The 23,082-nt window shown below is 36.6% G+C and overlaps 1 protein-coding gene across 2 annotated transcripts in view; it reads left to right on the forward strand.

The window, feature by feature from the left end:
- LOC150096124 (organic cation transporter protein-like) overlaps positions 1–23,082 on the forward strand; it is a 104,899-nt gene that overhangs the window by 49,335 nt on the left and 32,482 nt on the right. For both annotated transcript variants that reach the window (XM_090408820.1, XM_090408821.1), the window contains one exon: positions 7,069–7,172. In XM_090408820.1, the coding sequence (XP_090264946.1) occupies positions 7,069–7,172 (104 nt within the window). The remainder of the gene's footprint in view (positions 1–7,068; positions 7,173–23,082) is intronic.

Here is a 23,082-nt window from a genome sequence, read left to right on the forward strand (position 1 = left end):
TTCCCCCTAATCGCACGGATTAATTAATCCCGGATCGAAAATTTTTTGTTATCGTGAATTTTCACGTCATCGTGAATATATCTTCGGAGTTCCAATCTGGATAGATAAAAAAAATTCACAGTGACAAAAAATTTCTATAAGGGATTATTCATTTGTGCGATTAGAAAAAAAAAATCCTTTTGAATTGTTCATTCTTTATCTATTGCCGGCCTGGTTAGCAGAGTGGGGAGCACAGCCGCCCTCCAACTAACAGGCTGCAGGTTCGAATCCCGCCTTGGACATGGATGTTTCTGATTGTCTTTAAGTGGGAGATGAATTTCATTGCCCACTGTGAGTCCATCTCTTCCGCTTAATGGAGGCCTGAAGTGGTGGCTTGAAAAATTCCATGTTTAACTTTAAAGCAGGATTTCTGGACTATGTAAAAATAAATAAAAATAAAAATTGCAAATATATATATAAATGTGGCAAGTTTTTTACCTTGGGTATATTATATGTTAAAGATACCAAGTAATTTTATAACCTTGGTTTTAATCCTTTTCCCCAAGTAAGCAAACAGATAAGTTTGCACCTGAATGTAGTTCAAGTCTCATGGTAGTGCAACACCAAGGCAACTCTTGGTGGTGAAACACCAAGGCAACTCCTGGTAAAGGTGGAGCAAGCTCTGATCACTATCCTTGATATTTCCCATAATGTAAAACACATCTCCTAGGAGATGTAAGATGTTTTACATTATGGGTGGGGGTCACTACCCAGACCAGTTTCAACCTTTTTTGAGGTCTTATCAGTGAGTAGGCAGACCCTGAAATGCCAAGGTTTTAGTAATACAGAGCCTTATCACTTTTACTTGTGCAAGTTGCCACAAGGTGCTTTGACCTTATTAAGTAAGAATCTCCAGATGAGAGAAAGATGTAGCAAGTTTTTTACCTTGGGTATGATATATGTTAAAGATACCAAGTAATTTTATAACCTTGGTTTTAATCCTTTTCCCCAAGTAAGCAAACAGATACGTTTGTGCCTGAATGTAGTTCAAGTCTCATGTTATGCAACACCAAGGCAATTATGGGTTTCACCCATAATGTGAAACATCATACATCTCTTAGATGTGTTTTACATTATGGGAAATATCAAGGATAGTGATCAGAGCTTGCTCCACCTTTACCATGAGTTGCCTTTGTGTTGCACTACCTTGAGACTTGAACTACATTCAGGTGCAAACTTATCTGTTTGCTTCCTTGGGGAAAAGGATTAAAATCAAGGTTATAAAATTACTTGGTATCTTTAACATATATAATATATATATATATATATATATATTTGCAATTTTTTTTGTTTTTTTACAATAGTATTTATATATAATTGATAAAAATGGGAAAAAAATCCTTAGCTCACCCATGGTATAAATGAACTATAAGTTTACTGATGATCTTTCATGGGTGTCAGTATTATATATATATATAAGCTCGGCATCACTTCAACCATCATATTTCAGGTCTGGCTCCCACCGATGAGAACTCAGTAAAGGTCGAAACCGGTCTGGGTCGAAACCGCTACCTTTAATGCATAGCATCATACATCTCTGCAAGGGGATGTGCTTTGCATTAGGGGGAAAATACTAAGGAAAGTGATTGGATCTTAATCCACCTTTACCATGAGTTGCCCAGTCCTGCACTACTGGCAGGAGTTGCCTCAATCTTGCACTACGTGTAGGTGCAAACTAGACATACTTGTCTGTTTGCTTACTTGGGAAATAGGATTATAAACCAAGTTTATATAAAATTACTTGGTATCTTGAATACATAATATTCCCAAGTTAAAAACTTTCTACATATATAGACTATTCAGGATTAATTTAAGAATTATGATAGTGAAAAAAATATGATTCAAAATTAGTATTGCCTTGCTTATTGTTGTTATTAACAAGAAAAAAGAATATTGATAATTTAAATTTGAAATACAAAATGGAAATAAAAGTTTTATTTATAGAAAAGATATAAGCAGTGTGTGTGTGTGTGTGCATGTTTCAGATGGAGCATTATATTCTGAGAGTAAAATTTTTTGCTCCGAAACGGAATGATTTACTGGAGTGGAAAAATATTTTATTCCTCTGAATAAAATCCTCAGAGATAGATATCCTAGAACTCAAACATCAAGTGTTTTAGTAGGACAGAAATATATTTACAAAAAATATTTCATTCCACTCTGGAATAATTGCTGGAGAATGAAAAAGGATTTATTCTTTGGATATTTATTTCAACCATTGCCCCTAAGACTCTTGCACAGTAGGTAACATCTGCTGAGTGCCTATTCTACAGGTGTATTCCAAATTTTGTTATCATCCAAAGTCTCATTTGTAATTCCAAATATTTTCTGCAAATCTTTTCCAGCTTGAGCTGCAATCAGTCAACATAAATATAGCCAGCCTGGCTATATTTTTCTTTGAGGCCTGAGTAGCTCAGTGGAAGTGGTGCTTGCATCCTCTGTGCTCGTCGCTCGAAGTTAGACTAAGTTCAAGTCTAGTTGCTGACTGGAGGAAAACTTTTTCTAAACCTTTCTTCAAGCGGTTCCCGGATTAGTCAATCTCTGGCATGGGCAAGCGGGTTTTTCTTCCCATAAACCCAAGAAAATCGACCATAGTATCCACATTATTTCAGACAGTAACGCATCTTGTTAGGGTTAGGTACCAACAGATGGCACCACTTGTTTGCCAGCCTCTTCATCGGTGGCTGCTATAATTAGTGATAGATATGGGTCAGTTATCTCTGATTGGCTACAGTGGAGACAACTGCCCACTCAGTCTCCAGAAAGCTACGTAGGATTAAAAGGCCTCACCTACTCCCTATAAGGGAATAAAAGGCATTAGCTGATTTTTTTTTTTAACTGTATTTTGGTCTGTAAGTTGCATATGTACTCTTGCTGATTTGATTTTATATGGTATGAGAAATCTGAGTTTCTGGGGAAAAAAATCACAGCTACTTCTGGTATGAGATGAACTAACTCACCTTCAACTGGAATTCCTCTTGTCACATGAATCAAGATCAAAATCCTAATTGAATTGTGAATGCCATGTTGTTTCTCCATATGCAATAATTGAGGAAAAATAAAAAAAAATGAGTTCCAATATCCTATTTCATATCCAATATCCCGACTGAGAACCAAAAGTTCTCAGTCGGGATATTAGATATGAAATTACATAATTTAGTAAAAAACGTAGATTTACATAATTTCTTCATTATCAATTATTTTAATTAATTTATCTTATTTTAATTAAGTGTTATTAATTATTAATTTTATTATTTACTATTAATTTTATTATTAATTAAAATTATTAATTATCAATTTTTTATTAATTTATTAATTCTGCCTATCGTGTTAAAAATTGTACCTCAGAACTAACATCTATCCTGTATCGCCTCTGCAATCGATCCTATTCAACTGCCATCTACCCTACAACATGGAAACAGGTCCACATCCAGCCTGTCCAAAAGTAAGGTGATAAAAGTCAACTAATCAACTACCATCCAATTGCTCTCACTTCTGTTCTCTCAAAAATTATGAAGGTCATCAACAACCAACTCTTGAACCATCTAGAGACATAACTAACTAATCAGTGACCACAGTATATGGATTCTGCCACTCGTGATCTACAGCTGATCTTCTTCTTTTTGCTTTCACCACCCACTCACCTATGGATTCAGGCCATGGAGAAATTTGGAGAAACTCGTGGTTGCCTTCGACATTTCAAAGGCATTTGATCGGGTTTGGCACAGGGGCCTACTCATCAAACTTCCATCCTATGGTCTGTCTTCCTCACTCTGCAACTGGATTGCCAATTTTCGCACTGGTTGCTCACTACACGCACCATGGTGGATGGTTTACTCTCCTTAGGTTTCCCCAACAATGTAGGAGTACCCCAGGGTTCTGTTCTTTCACCCACTCTCTTCCTCTTGTATATAAATAGCCTACTCTCACAGACTTCCAGTCCTATCCATAGCTCTGAAGATGACATTACACTCCATTCCTCCTTTTCATTCGACAAATATTTTAGTGCTCAAGTATTAGAATCCTCAGGGTGTACCATGACTGGGGACCTGAACTCAGATCTCCTAGCTATATTCCAGTGGGTCAAGGACAACCTTGTAAATTTCAATGCCACCAAAACTCAGTTCTGTCTGATCTCTCATAAGAAAGATCTTGCATCCCACCCTTTATCTTCAATATTACTGAGATATCCAAACACAATCAGATTTCTCTTCTTGGACTGACCTGCACCTCTGATCTTTCCTGGCACAGCCATATTTCATCTATAGCTTCTGCAGCTGCCACAAAACTTGGTGTACTTTTTCACACTACTTCACACTTTTTACAGCTGCTAACTCTATACAAATTAGCCTGTGTAGCTCAGTGGATGTGGCGTTTGCACACCACCGTGCTAGGCCGCACGAAGGAAGTCTTGGTTTCGAGTCTAGTCGGCGACTAGAGGAAATTTTTCTAAGCCTTTTTTCGACCGGTTCCCGAGTTAGTCGATCTCTGGCACGGGCAAGCAGGTTTTTCCTCCCGGAAACTCGGGTTTTTCGTCCTGTAAATTCAAGAAAATCGACCGTAGAACCCACATTATTTCAGACATTAAAAATATATTGTGTTAGAGTTAGAGACCACGAGATGGCGGCACATTTGAGCCGTCTCTCTTCACTGCGTACCGCTTAATTAGTGATAGCCTTGGGCCATCTGTCTCTGATTGGGTACCAGTGGAGATTGAACTGCCCACTCAGTCTCCAAAAAGTTAGATAGGGCTAAATGGCCTCGCCTACTCCCGTATATACGGGAATAAAAAGGCGTTAGCTGATTTTTTTTTTTATAACTCTATACAAAGCCCAAATTTGCCAAGCCATGGAATATTGCTCCCATATTGGTGGTGCACCAAAATCCCCTCTAAGGTTGCTTGATCTTATCCAGAAGAGGGCATTCCAGCTAATTAATGATCCCTCTCTCACAAATCCACTTCAATCTCTTTCTCTCTCTCACAGATGTTCAGTTTCTGCCTTGTGCCTCTTCTAGATAATTTCGTGGACAGTGCTCTGCTGAATTGGCCACTATCATTCCTCCACTCTTCAAAAATCATTAAACCAAGAGCCACTGCTAACCAACATCCTTTTGTAGTCCATCTTGAAACTCACTGAACCAACTTCACTGCCTCCTTTTTTATTCTATCTACTTCTGTCCTTTGGAACAGTCTTCCCCTCTACCTTCCCCAAAGATAGCAATTCTCAGCTGTTCAAGCAAAATGTGAACAGAATCCTCCTTTCTTCTATTTCTCTTGCCTACAAATGGTACTAATGTGCTATTCTGGATCAGATATATATATTAAAAGAAAGAGGCAGGAGATAAATTTCATTGTTCAATGTAAGACCACCACCCTGCTTATTATAGGCCTAAAGTGGCTTGTAAGTTCATGTTTGGTCTCTAGAGCAGGGTTTCCGGCCTATGTAAAAAATAAATTGAAAATAGGAAAAATATATAAAATTGATAAAAATAGAAAAAAAAGTCCTTAGCTCACTCATGGTATGAAATGTGCTATAGGTTTGGAAATAACCTTTTGTGAGTGGGAGCAATATAAAAAAAAAACGTTTTGGTGATATCAATATTTCATTTCGTTTGCCTTATGATTCAAAAATGATTTGAAGCAATATAGAAATTCGTTTCAGTAGTTTTAAAGGACTACTATCTGGTAATGTTTTACATTCCTTTTCACAGTGGATAAAGCTCTTATTAAGTGCAAACATTTTGTTTTGTATGAAAATTTGTCATGTCAAATTTACAATCATCATTGCGATATTTGTTTTTGCATATTTGTGTCTCAGAATACAGAAGATTATCCGAATCTTGAGTTTGCTCATTAATTACATTCATTTTTTTTTTTTTTTTTTTTGCATATATAGCCTATAGTTTTGGGAATGACAGTTGACAAATTCTGGGAAATAAGATTACCATATTAGGGAAGGAGCAATTAAAATATCAATTAATATTTTCTTTAATTGTTTTATTAATATAATTTATTTCCATGCATAATAATATCTACATCACATATAAATTGTAGTCTAATTCAAAAGTGGTAGAAAGAGATCAGTAAAATTATTATTTTTTGGGGGGAGGGGGTATGTAAGAGCAAATGTATGCTGTTTTATGCATTATTTCATAGAGAGGATAACATCCTCCTCTGAATCTACCATTATTTGGCACAGTAGGAGGAAGAGCGGAAATTTTTTTTCTGATGGTAAGCCTGGAGGAGCATACCTTGCAGTTTAAGACAGTGGGAAGGAATATAAAAATATCAAGAATAATGTTAACTAATAGACAAGTCTTTTGCATATCACTATGACAAAAGCAAATCCATCTGCAAGGATTTGATATCAATAAGATAAGAACGAAGGCAAGGATAATTAGTTCTGGTAGAGAATTACTTTAGTGGCTTTTAACCAAAAATGATAAGAAATTAATACTATTTTCTTTATACTTTACATTCTATATACTATTCACTTAACACAATATAAAAATATAGACAACAGAAGTGATTTGTCCAATAACTTAAATTTGAATGAAGTATTATAACTTATTGCAAAGTATTATAACTTACAACACACAAAACTTACTATCACAATTCGCCATTGCATGATGGATAACAGCTTCAAGAAGATTTTATATAGCATGTAATTTTAATGTTTCAATAATATATGAATTAGCAATATTCAGTAAGACGATATATAAGTCCCCCCCCCTCAAACACACAAAAAGAGACCCTGACCTTCAAATGTCAGTGAAATTACCTTCATGACATTTCTAATATCAGTTAGAAAAAACTGATTTTACACAATTCAGTACCTTGGGTCCTAAAATTTTAGCATTTCTTAAATCAGTCACAAAACAGCTTCCTATAGATATGATATACTCATTATTAGAGCAAAAACCACAAAAAAAAAAAAAGATTTTATGGAATAATATAGCATGTTCCTAGTAAATTACTTTTATATATGAGCATATAAAACCTAGGTCTCATGAAAAACTGTATTACAGTGGAATCTGGTTTGCACCTGGGAACATTTAGTGTCTGTTACCAAAGCAGTATATATGGCGGGCTGCCTGTTTGCCGTGCTAATTTTTGGACAGCTCTCTGACAAGTGAGTATATTTATATAGTTTGTAAATTAATAGATAAAATTAAAATAAGATATTGGAACTAAGTGTAAGAAAATACTTACTTTATACCTTACAAGATATGGAATAATTGCTTAATCGAACAAAAAGTTATGTAAATCTTTATTAAGGTAAAAAGCACAACAGAATAACAATTAGAAATCAAGAATGTGCATGCCATAGTATGAGGAAAGCTAGATTCTTAATATTATTAGAATCCAAAGTAAAAAATCCAGTTGAAAAAAAAAAAAATACAAATGGTGTTTTTTTTTTTTTTTTTTTTTTTTTTTTTTTTTTTTATCATGGTGGTCTAAGCTTACAGTTTGCAGATCTTCTCTTCCAGTGTGAAAGACCACAAGTTTAATAGTTTAGAACTCTTTATTGTCAGTTTATATATTTTCCTTCAAAAAACGAAATCACTTCATCAAAGAAGCAAATTTGCTCTGGAATTGGAAACCAGTAATAACAGTTATTATTATTACAATGCATTATTTCCATGGCATTTAACAACTCATTGTTGAAGGGCACTTTACATACCAAAAACTCACATTGTTTAATCCTCTAGCAGGCAAACTTCACAAAACCATCCAAACCACACATATTTCCCAATTATAATCTTTTTTTTTTTTTTTCTGTTAATTGTGCATGTTTTCTGGTTGATTTGCCTGTATGTGGGATGAAAAACTCAAGTTTCCCACAAAAATGCCCTGCTGCATCTATATGAGATCAGCTAATTCATATTCAATTGAAAAAAAAAAAAGTCCATATAAAGATTATTTTTGTTATGATGAGATTCAAATTGTGTTTTACAATTGAAAAGTACATTGTCCTGTCATTCTTCCAACTGCATTATGGAGGCACTAATAGCTTTGCTTTCCTGGTTTCAAAGGAAGTTCCTTCCCTCCTGAGTTCCCCAGGAACTGAGTTTTTCATCTCACAAAAACTAGCTGGACAACACAGATTAACAGACATAATATACTAGCTTCATGGCCTTACATGTTTCAAGGATAATTACATTCAGGGCTTCTTTCCTGGATTCATTTTCCTTGGAGAACCAGATGGTAGCTTCAGTTCTGTTTACGAAAGAAAACCATCACAGAAAGACATATTGAAACTATATCTCATAATTCTCCATAGTGAGGCCATTTGGTTAGAAATACCTGGATTTGAATCTCATGTTGGACTTATAGAACCTTTATTATAGCTCTGCAAGTGGCAATTATTTTTCTCCTGAAGCTTGGATTTTTCATCCAGCAATAAAGGCAAACCAGCCAGGAGAATACACACAATTTACAGACAGCAAACAATACAGATAGGATTAACTGCTGTATCATAAGTGATAATCAGGTCTCTAAGAAACAAGTTATTTGGCTATAATAGGCCACTGAGCTAACATAAAAGGAAGACGGAATGGGATATATCTCATCATCATTCTTCTTAAAAGTTAAGAACTATCAAAATTTTGGTTCATCATGTAGATGTGCTATACTATACTGAGATCTTTTAAAACAAGAACTGTATGAAATTAAATTCATATTTTCTCCAATACCTGTAGCTTCAGTCTCATTGCAAAGATAATAAACAGCTGCAGTCTTCATCCTCAATCCTTGCAAAAGGATATTTTCAGAATTTCTATTCTGTACATCATATGTGGCCAGAAAAATTGTATATGCCTCTCTGTATTTTGAACCTGCATGGTTCCTTCTGTCTGTTTCACAAGTTTGACTACCCTGCACTTTCTGAAGGATGAACTTTTTCCTTTATCCCAAAGTTGGGTTCTGTACTTGCCCATGTTATATAACCCTTCTTATACAGCTTCGATGGATGGCCTCTTGTTCCTCCTCCTACCCCATTCTATGAAAAACCTTATCCACATTAATATGGTAGTAACCTCTTGCCAAATTATGACTCGACCATATTTCTTTCATCTTCTATCCACTAGATGACTCTGTTTGGTTTTGGTGTCCATAGCAAATTCTTAGCTATGTTGCTTCTTTTTTTATTGTGGCAGTTATTATTGTTATCATTATAATTATAATAATTATTATTATTATGCGACACCTCCAAGGAGTCCAAAGACTCAGCGAGGGAGGGCACCTACTCTACAACTCTCCATCTTCACCACTCAATCCAACAACTACAGCAAACTGCAAATACACCAACAACATCACTACTAACTAAAAATTCCACATACCACAGTGATTAAATTTTTAATAATATGTAGATATTTCATCTTAAGTGTGTTAAGACATCATCAGTACAGTTATTATAAACAATACTAGGAATTACATTCAAAGGAACAGATAGTGTGCATGGTTACATTGGAATCCCTCTATACATATAGTAGCGTGTTTGAAGACTTAAAAAAAAAAAATTCAGCTATAATTAAAATTAAATTAAAATATATCTGCTAAATTTCTTTTATACAATTGAAGATAATTATTTCCCAGACTTTTGGGATAGTGAGACAGTCATTACAGTTCAGGTTGGGTCTGTGACATAAGGTTTCAGGCCTTTCTTTATATAAACGCTCATGTTTATATAAGGGTCTATGTAGCAGCTTGGTGTTTTTCCATTGGATCCTATGGTTAGGGGTTTTCAACTCCATGTTATGTGAGGCCCAGGTTTGTGTGGCTTGATAAGACGGATGTAGTCTTGATATTCAGAGATGTGTTTACTTATAGATCTTCCTGTTTGCCCATAGTAAGACATCTTACAAGAACATGGAACTTCGTATATGCCAGGCAGCATCATAAGTGAGATTTGTCTTTTGGAGAAGGTTGCAAATTGTGGATATGGTTGATTGGTTTATAGGTAGTAGCGAGATTGTATTTCTTCATTTTTGACAGCCGTTCCGAGATGCTATGGTATATGGTATAGGAGTCCTATGGGCTTCTTCTTGTCTGGGTTTATGTGTAGGAAAGTGACTGATGATTTTTGAGTTGATTTTGGATTGTATCCATTTAATAAAGCTGTATCTTTAATAATTTCCAATTCTTGTTTTAAAGATCTGTGTTTTAAAATCCTTGTTTTATAGGTCCGTGTTTTAACATGGACCAAGGAGTCTAACATTGTGTGCAAATCATTGGGTCTTGAATTTCTGGCTTGGCTGGTTGAGTGGTTAGCGTATCCGCTCTCCAGCCAAAAGGATACGGGTTCGAATACCGCCGTGGGCATGGATTTGTGATTATCTGTGAAAATACCAGTGGTGGGAGATAGATGGTGTTGGTGTAGATAATGGTAGTTGTGATTCATTGTAGTTGGTGGAGACAGAAAGTTGTAGAGTAGGTATTCTCCCTCAATGAGTCTTTGGACTCCCTGGAGGTGTCACGTAATAATAATAATAACAATAAAGATTCTTCGGAAAGTTTAAACATTCCTCAAAGATTCAAAGAGAGATTAAAAGATTCAAAGGTCTTCAAAGATTCCTCTGAAGAATCTTTAAAACGAGAATTGGAAATTTTTTAAAAGGTTATATGTGGAACTACAAGGATAGTGATTATGAAAAGCTCAGGAGACAGCTTGCAGGTGTAGCATGGAATGAGGAGTTAGCAAAAGAGATCAATGCAACTTGGGGGATATTCAAGAACTATCTAGTGGAAGCAATGTCTAAATGTATTCCAAGAGTCAGAAGGTTAAATAAGGTAGGTGTAAAATAGATGAATAAAGAGATTAAGTATGCGATACAGAGAAAAAGGGCATTATGGAGGCAGCATAAGTGAAGTGGTGATAACCAATTCCATGAGGATTACAAAGACCAGGCAAGGAGGGTGACTTGGTTGGTAAGGGTAGCAACAGTGAAGTATGAGCAGCAGTTAGCTAACGAAGCTAAAAAGAATCTTAGGGAGTTCGTTTGATATGTAGCCAACAAAAACAAAAAGAACGATTATGGAGGGGGGGATGACATTGATTGAAGAAAATGGTATAAGGACAGCTGTTGCAGAAGATATAGTGAAGATACTTAATGAGCAGTTCGTAAAGGTCTTTTATTCTTGTGAATGTGACTTCATGGAGAGATTGAGAGCAGTTGATAATGAAGAGGAGAGACTAACTGTAAGTGAGCAAGAGGTTTATGGAGAATTGAGCAAACTAGATGTTAATAAGGCTGTGGGGTTTGATAATATATTACCATGTATTCTGAAGGAATGTACCAGGGAGTTGACATCTGCTTTGACATATTATTTTAATACGAGTCTTGCACTGGGGTCAAGTTCCTAAGGAGGGCAAGATTGTGCCACTTCATAAAGGAAGTGATAGAACTCAAGCATCAAATTATAGGCCTATCTGTGTGTCAGATGTTGTGGTTAAGTTGGAGAAGCTTGTGAGAACTAGGATCCAGAATTGGGTTCACAACAATGGTATTATCTTTGATGGACAGCATGATTTTCATAGAGGGAGGTCATGTTTTAGTAATCTACTTACTTATTACAATAAAGTAACGGCTTCCTTGAACAGAGGAGAGGGATACACAGTAATATACTTAGATTTCACAAAGGCTTTTGATAGATTACCGCATGATAAGTTGATAGTTAAAGTAGAGTGGATGGGGATTGGATATTAGATTAGTGCATTGGATCAGAGACTGGCTATCTGATAGGTATCAGCAAGTTGTGTATGTGGGAGCAATATCCTGGAAAAGGAAAGTCACTTGTGGTGTACCTCAGGGGTCTATTTTAGGGCCATTACTGTTTAACTTGTATGTTAAAGATATTGGCGAAGATTTGGATGGAGATATTCAGTGCAGATGATGCAAAGTTGAGATGAACTATGAAGAGTAGAGAAGATGTATTGGCCTTACAAGATGACTTGTATAAATTCAGTGACTAGGCACAGGAATGGGGATGCGAGTTCAATGTTGCAAAATGTAAGGTTTTAAAATTTGGGAAAACAAAGATGGAATGTAGAATATATGCTTGGTGGGGTTATGTTGTTGGAGGTGGAGAAAATAAGAGATCTTGGGGTGATAGTGGATAAGGATCTGAAATTTAGGGCACACATTGCCAAAATTGTGAAGATAACACAAAGACTTCTGGGAATGATGCAGATGACACTGACTTGTAGAAATAGTGAGATTCTTGTTCCATTGTATAAGGTTTAGATTAGGCCAAACATGGACTGCTGTGCCCAGATTTGGTCACCTGGTTTTCAAAAGGATGAAGAGATGTTGGAAAGGGTCCAGAGGTGACTGACTAAGGTAGTTTCTGACCTCTGGAATGTTGAATATGAGGAAAGATTGAGAAGATGCAATTTACAGAGTGTAGTGGATAGGAGGAAGAGGGGGAGATATGATAGAGACCTACAAGTTAGTAGGGGGATTGTTATAGGATCAGTGTTGGAGAAGTTCTACAGAAAACAGTGGAAGATCAGTAGAGAACCAGAGGTCATCCCTAGAAACTGTATAAAGAGGGGTGTGAGTAGGGGAGTGAGAAGCAGATTTTTTTGCATGCAGAGTTGTGAATGATTGGAATGCCTTGCCTGAGTGTGTTTAAGGTGCAGTATGATGAGTGGTGTGTATGATAAAAGGACCTCCTTGATGAGTCTTTCACTCCATGAGATCTTGGGTAATAATAATAATAAACCAATCAACCAGATCCATAATTTGCTACCTTCTCCAAAAGTCAAACTCTCACCTATGTTGCTACCTGGGATATACGAATTTCTATGTTCTTATGAGATGTCTTACTACGGACAAACAGGATGATCTATAAGTAAACACATCTCTGAACATCAAGACCACATCCATCTTATCAAACTGCACAAATCTGGCCTCACACAACATGGAGCTGAAAACCCTAACCATAGAAAGCAATAGAAAAACACCAAGCTGCTACACAGATCCTTATATAAAGAAAGTCCTGAAACCTTATGTCACAGACCCAATCTGAACCATAATGACTGTCTCACTATCCCAAAAGTCTGAGAAATTATTATCCTCAATTGTATAAAATGAATTTAGCAGATATATTTTAATTTAATTTTAATTATAGTGAATTTTTTAAGTCTTCAAACATGCTACTGCATGCATATAGGGATTCCAATGTAAGCATGTGCACTAACTGTTCCTTTGAATGTAATTCCTAGTATTGTTTGTAATAACTGTACTGATGATGTTTTAAGTATCTTAAGACGAAATATCTACATATTAAAAATTTAATTACTGTGGTATATGTGTGAATTTTTAGTTATGAATACTTCACAGGTTTCATTCCTCAATAGACCAATAACATCATCTACACCAACACCATCTACTGCCCACCACCACCACCAGTAGTATTTTCACAGAGAATCACAAATATCCATGCCCGCAGCAGGATTCTTTTAGCTGGAGAGCGGATACTCTAACCACTTGGCCAACTAGGCTGGCTAATTAATTGTTATAATAATTAAGATGAAAAGGCAAACGGCTATTTTTTTCTGGCGAAGTTGATAAATTAAGGGGATAAAAATCCCTTATTGTTTTTCAGCCAGTAAGCGAAACCCTAAGATCGAAAACTACGATCTAAGCGTTTCATGCCGACGAACTATCGGCGAATCCATGCGTAAGTGACCACTTGGTAGTACCACACCAAGGCAACTCGATGCAAAGGTGGAGCAAGATCCCTCACTATTCTTGATATTTTCTCATAATGTAAAAACACATAGCTCCTATGAGATGTAATACTGCTTTACATTATGAGGAGAGGTCACTACCCAGACCGGTTTCAACCTTTTTTGAGGTCTCATGAGTGAGTAGCTAGACCTAAATGATATCAAAGTTTAAGTGAAAAGAACTTACATACCTTCGTTATACGGATGCCAGAAAAGTGTGCCACTATATTATATTATAACATATTATAACTAAGATGAAAAGCCAAACGGCTATTTTTTTCTGGCGAAGTTGATAAATTAAGGGGATAAAGGATGAGGAGCTGTGTGTTTTTACATTATGAGAAAATATCAAGAATAGTGAGGGAGCTTGCTCCACCTTTGCATCGAGTTGCCTTGGTGTGGTACTACCAAGTGGTCACTTACGCTTGGATTTGCCGATAGTTCGTCGGCATGAAACGCTTAGATTGTAGTTTTCAATCTTAGAGTTTCACTTACTGGCTGAAAAACAATAAGGGATTTTTATCCCCTTAATTTGTTATAATAATTGTTATATCATTACAAATATAATAATGAGTTTTTTTTTACTCCATGAAGTCAAAAAACTCATTGTGGATGACTTATTATTCACACAGTACCTCCTCTCAACTGACTAAGCTCTCACAATCACCTCTGACAACTCTTTCCACCTATTCACTACTTTCGTAGCAAGAAATCTAACCATGCCTTTACTAATGATGCTCTTACACACTTTTCAGGGGTGACTCTCATGCTCTCCCTTCATGCTATGTGCTGAAAAAGTCTTGAGTGTCAATTCTATAAAACCCCTTTAATAACTTATATGCTTCTATCATGGCTTCTCTTTTTGGCCTATCAATTAATTTTTGAAGATCACAGACCTTCAATCAATTCTCATAAGGAGCACTCCATACACCTGCAACAATCTTTGTCACTCATTTCTGGATCCTCTTCATCTCTCACAGAACCATGTAACTAGATCAATCTGTTCACATTAGTCCAGATGTGGCCTCATTAAAGGCATATACCTTCAATCTATTTTCATAAGGAGCATTTCATAGACCTGCCACAATCTTTATCACTAACTTCTGGATCCTCTTCACCACTTCTTCATCCCTTACAGAATCCATGTGACTAGATGTGACTAGTCTGCTCAAAGTAGTCCAGATGTGACCTTATTCAAGGCTTATTAGAGGAACAGTAAACTCTCTATCCCTGCTTATGTTCAACACCCACATAATCTGGTGTATTGTTTTTGCTACCTTTGCAATATGCCCTCCGTACTTAATCTCGCTGTCCATAATCATCCCCAAGTCCCTTGCCTCATCAATTGCTTGCAGTTCCATCAATATAGTACACAGCTTGTGATTTCTTCTTCACAAAGTGCATCACCTTATACTTGACTACATTAAACTAACAGCCATTTATTTTGCCAAGACCACTACTGATTATTGCTCTTCCCAGTTTTGTATCATCACCAAACAACTAAATATTTTCTATGAAATAATTTCCTTTATCATTGATTTACACATTAAACTTTACACATTAAACAGCACAGAAGAAAGTACTAGGTCCTATAGTACACCATTAGTCATCAATCTGCTTTCTCCTGCACTAAAGTGTCTTCCATAAACTGCACTTTGATATCTCTCCATCACCCACTCTCTCTAATATGAATCACCAGGTTCTTAGCACAAACTTTGTTTGCTTACACTTGAATAAAGGATTAAACCAAGAATATAATTTCTTGGCATCTTTAATTTATAGTATAACCAAATGATAAAGCTTTCAACATCTATCTCCAATCCACAGTATTTTATTAATAAGGTGTCAATGAGTGGAACTTCTGCTGAATAAAATGATCCTTCAGGTCATTCATTGTTAGGTAATCTGAGGGATCACATGAGGTTTTGGAGAGGTATTCAGCAAATTAAACATACTTCAATAAAGGTCGAAAGTGGTCTGGGTAGTGACCCTTCCCATAATACATAGCATTATACATGTCTGTAAGGATATGTGCTTTGCATTATGGGATATTCTATATGAGTTGCCCTACAGCCTTTGTGAAGTTACTTCATGTGCAAACGTATATGGAAATATAACTTCTGCATTACTTCAACCTTGATATCATTTCTGGGTCTGGTTCCTACTGATGTGCTTTTGTGGTGAAGTGGTTGTGGTAGCTCTGTCCAACCATTGGGCAGTGCCACCACTGAGGATTCTTCTTGGTGGCAGGGTGAGCCTGTCAATGAGTGGAACTTCTGCTGAATAAAATGATCCTTCAGGCCACTCATTCTTAGGTAATCTGAGGGATCACATGAGTTTTTGGAGAGGTATTCTGCAACTTAAACATACCTCAATAAAGGTCAAAAGTGGTCTGGGTAGTGATCCTTCCCATAATACATAGCATTATACACGTCCATAAGGATACATGCTTTGCATTATGGGATATTCTATATACATTTCCCAGTTATGAAGTTACTTCATGTGCAAGCTTTGTTTGCTTACACTTGGATAAAGGATTAAACCAAGAATATAATTTCTTAGCATTTTTAACTATTTTAATTATTAAAATCTAATATAAACAGACATACTTTCCACACTCACAAAACCATGTTGTACTTATATGTTTTACCTTATTTTTTTTTCATTCTACACCCTTTATGAATTTCTCCCGTCTGTTTATAAGTTATAGATTTAATGAATACTAGGAAGTTACGAAAGGAAACTGTGAGCAAGAAGGTGAGGAGTGGTTTCTTTACATGAAGGGGTGGTTGAACCATGGAATGCATTGCCTGATAGAGTGGTGAGAGTGAGAACGGTCTATGAGTTTAAGGAGTGGTACGATAGACTTTGTGTTTCCTAGGAGGGACCGCCCACGATGAGTCTCGATAGACTTTGTGTTTCTTAGGAAGGACCTCCCACGATGAGTCTTTTGACTCCATGGAGGCCTAAATAATATTAATCATCATCATCATCATCATCATACGTATCAAGGATTTAGGCCTAGTATGGCCTGTTCCGGCCTTAGAAGTCATCGTTGAATCGTTTAAGAGGACGTCCTGGTTTTCTTTTTCCTAATGGCTTGTACTTTAAGGCTTGTTTTGGTAATCTTTCTGTTTTCATTCTTTGAACGTGTTCCATCCATCTATGTTTATATTTTTTAATTTTTTCAATTACTGGTTCTTGGTTTAATTCTTTCATAATATTTTCGTTTCTTTTGTAATCAAATAGGGTATACTTTGCAGTTTTTCTCATAAACTTCATTTCTGCTGTTGTTAATCTTTGTTTGCCTTTTTGTTTTATTGTCCAGATTTCGCTTCCATACATTAAGACCGGTAGGGCTAATGTATTGTATACTTTTAGCCTGGTTTGTTTTTGAACTAGGTTCGGTTTAAATATAGAGTTAATTATTCCTGTTATTTTTAAATATTTTGCAATTTTTATGTTTATATCTTTTTCATTTTCATAAGTGATCATACATCCTAGGTAGTTAAATGAATTCACCTGTTCTAAGATCTTGTTATCTAATACTATTTTAGTTCTTGTTGGATCTTGTCCTTTAAAGGCCATAGTTTTTGATTTTTCCATTGATATTATCATACCATAATCTTTGGATATCTCATTTAGATTTAAAATAGCTTTCTGTAAGTTATCTTCAGAATTTGTAATTATTATTTGGTCGTCTTCAAAGAGGAGAGTGTTTAAGTTAACTGTAGGTGAAAGTTTAATTCCTTGATGTAAATTTTTACTCCATATTATTATTTCATTTAAGTAGATATTAAAAAGAGTTGCTGAGAGGGGACATCCCTGTCGGACCCCTTGGTTTATCTCTCTTGTATATGATAGCTCATGATTTAATCTTATTTGTATTTTATTATTTTCATATATGCTTGTGACAGCTTTTAGAATATTATTTGGTATTTGTCTTTCTTTTAATATGTTAAATAATATGTTTCTTTTAACTTTGTCAAATGCTTTTTCAAAGTCAATAAATGCAATATGTGTTTCTAAATTATATTCTCTTCTTTTCTCTATTATTAATTTTAGGCAGAAGGCTGGGTCTATACATGATCGTCCTTTTCTAAATCCATTTTGTACCTCTAGAATAAAGTTTTCGGAATATTTCATTAGTTTGTTATTTAAGATTCTGCTGTATATTTTGTAACATGAGTTTAGTATACTGATACCTCTGTAGTTTTTAGGGTCATCTCTATTACCTTTCTTAAAGATAGGAATCACAATTGCTTTTTTCCATTCTATTGGGGGGATACCAGTTGAGTAAATTTTATTTAAAAATAATAAGAGTTTTCCTTTGAATCTTGTTCTTGCGTATTTATATAGTTCTGAAAAATAATATTAATAATAATAATAATAATCAAGCAATAGTATAATAATTAGTCAGTAGACTAATTAAGAAAAAGGGTGCCACAAAATAGAAACAGCTTCTGTTCACTTCATCCTGCCTGCTGGCACAATACTACTAGATATAGAAAATTACTCCTGCTTGGAAAGATAAAGGAGAATAGTGTGACAGGAAGGGTGGTCAGTGTGTTGCCTAGGTATGATTGTGGTGAAATGAGGCGGAGAGCAAGGATTATGAATGATATTCTGGCTGAAATGTGTGAGGAGATGGGAGTACAGTTTGTTAATGTGTGGAATGAGTTTGAGGGACGAAGTGAGCTGTATGGGAGCGATGGACTGCATTTGAGTGGTTATGGTGTGAGTCGCTTGGAGAGACTGCTGCTGGAAGGTAGAGAAGTGAATAGAGAGAATGAATCAGATCGAGAGGGGAGTGATGTGGAAGAGCAGGAGAGTAAGACGGGAGAGATTGAAGGAGTGGAAATGAATGTGAAAGTGAGTGGTATGAGTATAGAAAATGAGAGAATGGGTGTGCAAGAGGAGCAGGGAAACGGCGAGGCTCAGGGTGGACAGGGATACACAGCGTGAGAAAGGTGGATGCTCCAAGAGGAGGTGAGAGCATGTGTAGGCAGGAAAGTAATGGGATGATCAGGGATCAAAAGGAAACAGATGGAATTGCAAAGGGTTCTAAAATGAAGAAGCAGAAAGGGAAATGGCCCCAGTCCAGCATGGAGAGATCACATCGAGTGAGTGGTATCAGTGGAACTAGCTGTAGATCCAGAAATGAGTTGTTGTGTTTGTATACCAATGCTAGAAGTATAAGAAACAAGGCAGATGAAATGGTTGCACTAATTGCGTCTGTGCACCCAGAGATTGTCGGAATAAGTGAGACATGGTTAGATGAGGATGACATCCTGACAGGAATAGAGATGGAAAGGTATGATGTGTTTCGTGAGGATAGAAGGGGTACAAAGGGAGGGGAAGTGCTATTGATGATAGAGAAAGAGTTATGTCCATACAAGGTAGAGATGCAAGAGGGAAATGGGGCCAGTGGTTTTGAGGCAGTATGGTGTGAGATAGAGGTGAATAGAATCAAATACTTGGTGGGATGTTGTTATAGACCTGGTAATGTGGATGGTGGTGATAGTGAAATGTATAGTCAAATAAGCCAAGCAAATAAGAAAAGGGTGATTATTATGGGTGATTTTAATTATGGCAACATAGACTGGAATGAAGAGATAGCAACTGGAAGTAAAGAAAATGAGTTTCTTGAGTTTTTGAGGGATAACTACCTCAGACAGTATGTAACAGAGGGCACAAGAGGATTAAGGGTCTTGGATTTGGTCATCTCATCGGAGGATGTAATTATCAATGAGGTATCAAATCATCCACCAATTGGTGAAAGTGACCATGAGGTGATTACTTGGGTGGTTGCCAGCAGTGCAAGGACCCCTGTGAAAAAAGGGTATATGTGGAACTACAAGGGGGGTGATTATGAAGAGCTCAGGAGACAGCTTGCAGGTGTAGCATGGAATGAGGAGTTAGCTGGAAAAGAGATCAATGCAGCTTGGGGGATTTTCAAAAAATATTTAGTGGATGCAATGTCTAAATGTATACCACGGGTGAGAAGGTTAAATAAGTTAGGTGTGAGATGGATGAATAAAGAGATTAAGCATGCAATACAGAGAAAAAGGGCATTGTGGAGGCAGCATAAGAGAAGTGGAAGTAACCAATTTCATGAGTTCTACAAAGACCAGGCAAGGAGAGTGACTTGGTTGGTGAGAGTAGCTAAAGAGAGGTATGAACAGCAGTTAGCTAATGAAGCTAAAAAGAATCCTAGGGAGTTCTTTCGATATGTAGCCAGCAAAAGAAAGAATGATTATGGAAGGATGACATTGATTGGAGGAAATGGTATAAAGACAGCTGTTGCAGAATGTGTGGTGGAGATACTTAATGAGCAGTTCATAAAGATCTTTCAATCTTGTGAATGTGACTTCATGGAGAGATTAAGAGCAGTTGATGATGGGGAGGAGAGACTGACTGTAAGTGAGCAAGAGGTGTTTGGGGAGTTGAGTAAACTAGATGTAAATAAGGCTGTGGGACTTGATAATATATCACCGCGTATTCTGAAGGAATGTGCCAGAGAGTTGACACCTGCCTTGACATATTTTTTTAATACGAGTCTTGCACTTGGTCAAGTCCCTAAAGAGTGGAAGGAGGGCAAGATTGTGCCACTTCATAAAGGAGGTGATCGAACTCAAGCATCAAACTATAGGCCTATCTGTGTGTCAGGTGTTGTGGTTAAGTTGTCGGAGAAGCTTGTGAGAACTAGGATCCAGAGTTGGGTTGACAACAATGGTATAATCTTTGATGGACAGCATGGATTTGCTAAAGGGAGGTCGTGTTTTAGTAATCTACTTACTTATTACAATAAAGTGACTGCTTCCTTGGACAGAGGAGAAGGATACACAGTAATATACTTGGATTTTGCCAAAGCTTTTGATAGAGTACCTCATGATAAGTTGACAGTCAAACTAGAGCAGATGGGGTTGGATATTAGATTAGTGCATTGGATTGGAGACTGGCTATCTGATAGGTATCAACAAGTTGTGTATGGGGGTGCGATATCCAGGAAAAGGAAAGTCACTAGTGGAGTGCCTCAGGGGTCTGTTTTAGGGCCATTACTATTTAACTTGTATATTAATGATATTGGCGAAGATTTGGATGGAGATATTCAGTTGTTTGCAGATGATGCAAAGTTGGGATGAACCATAAAGAGTAGTGAAGATGTTGTGGCCTTGCAAGAAGACTTGAATAAATTGAGTGATTGGGCAAGCAAATGGGGATGTGAGTTCAATGTTGCAAAATGTAAGGTTTTAAAATTTGGAAAACAAAGATGGGATGCAGAATTTATGCTTGGTGAGAATATATTGTTGGAAGTAGAGGAAATAAGAGATCTGGGAGTGATAGTGGATAAGGATCTAAAATTTAGGGGACACATCGCCAAAATTGTGAAGACAACACAAAGACTTCTGGGAATGATGAGGAGGACACTGACGTGTAGAAGTAGGGAGATTCTTGTTCCATTGTATAAGGCTTTGATTAGGCCACACATGGACTATTGTGCCCAGATTTGGTCACCTGGTTTTCAGAAGGATGAAGAGATGTTGGAAAGGGTCCAAAGGCGACTGACTAAGGTAGTCTCTGACCTCTGGAATGTCGAGTATGAGGAAAGATTGAAAAGATGTAATTTGCAGAGTCTAGTGGAGAGAAGGAAGAGGGGAGATATGATAGAGACCTACAAGTTGGTAAGGGGTTGTTATAGGATCAATGGTGGAGAAGTTCTACAGAGAATAGTGGGAGATCAGGGGATAACCAGAGGTCATACCTGGAAACTGTATAAAGAGGGTGTGAGTAGGGGAGTGAGAGGCAGGTTTTTTTCGTGCAGAGTTGTGAATGATTGGAATGCCTTGCCTGAGAGTGTGGTGTCTGCAGGGACTTTGAATGTGTTTAAGACCCGGTATGATGAGATGTGTGTGAGATAAAAGGACCTCCTAGATGAGTCTTTGACTCCATGAGGTCTTGTTTAATAATAATAATAATAATAATAATAATTTGCCTTTTCTTGATCCCCCCCCCCTTTGCTATCCACAAAATACAACAGAGTCCATCAAAAAAATGTATACACACTTTAACAGATGTCATCTATGAACATTGGATCGAATTACAGTAGCAATGTGTAGTATGATGTTCTCCCAAAAGATGTCGTTACTCATATGGATACTGGCATCAACATGTGACCGGTAGGACAGTTAAACAAAATGGCTGAGGCACGATTATCATTCGAGGAATGCAAGACCATTTTAAGTTCCACCCACATTCACCTGATTTAACACCCTTGGACTTCTACCTATTGGGGACTCTAAAGGATGTATTGTATCGTAGAAACCCAGCTACAGGTGGCCCTTCAGAAAGAAATTGAAACAGCATGCGCAGCAATCCCACTGGACACTTTGGCCAATGTTGTCCAAGCAGTAGTTTGCCTTAATAATAAGTGTCTGGATGCTAATGGTAACCACTTTGAGCACCTCATGTAATTGTAGAAGTCAAAGGTAACTTGTATTCATCCCTTGATGTCTGTATAAATATAGTATTACAATTTTTATAGAGATTTTTATTTTGCTGAAGTGTATATACATTTTTTTGACTGACTCTGTATAACACATTAATGGGAAAAAGAGTGATAAAAATTATGTGTAACCTGGTTCATTTTGAGTCTGCACCTATTGCAATTTTTTTATATGAGATGTTTGAAACATAAACAAAGCTTATGTTTCAACATGACAATAGGTCGAAGTATTCTATTCTTCTTCTTATTATTATTATTATTACAGGAGTCTGAAGACATTGCAAGAGGCCATTGAATATTTCACCAAATGCTAATTATCATTCACATAATACCCAACATAATTCTCTTTGAACTCATTCAACAAAGCATTCATGACAGACTCTAGAAACCTATTCCACACATTTACCATTCTCCATTCAAAAAATCAAGTGATGACATCCTTTTAACCCCAATTTCCAGGGATAATTTCTCTTTCTCCACCCACACTAGTTATGTATATAAAAATTTCACCTATATTAATCCATAAAATCTTTTTTAGGAACTTATGCATTCTCTATCATATCCCCTCACACACTCCCCTTTTCCACCTATCAAACCAATTTTTGTAAATCATACATCTTCAATCTGTCTTCAAGGAGCATTCCATGGACCAGTCACCTTCTTGGTCACTTGTCTCTGGATCATTTCCACATCTTCCTCATCCTCAAGAAACTTGAGTGAGTTTCTTGAGAATGAGGAAGAACACACACACTGACTAGCTTACTTATCAGAAGTAATTATTTCATGATGATATGAGTTAAA

Source organism: Typopeltis vanoorti, chromosome 19 (assembly GCF_054136105.1).
Source record: "Typopeltis vanoorti isolate ZY-2024b chromosome 19, IOZ_Tvanoo_1.0, whole genome shotgun sequence".
Lineage (NCBI taxonomy): Eukaryota > Metazoa > Arthropoda > Arachnida > Uropygi > Thelyphonidae > Typopeltis > Typopeltis vanoorti.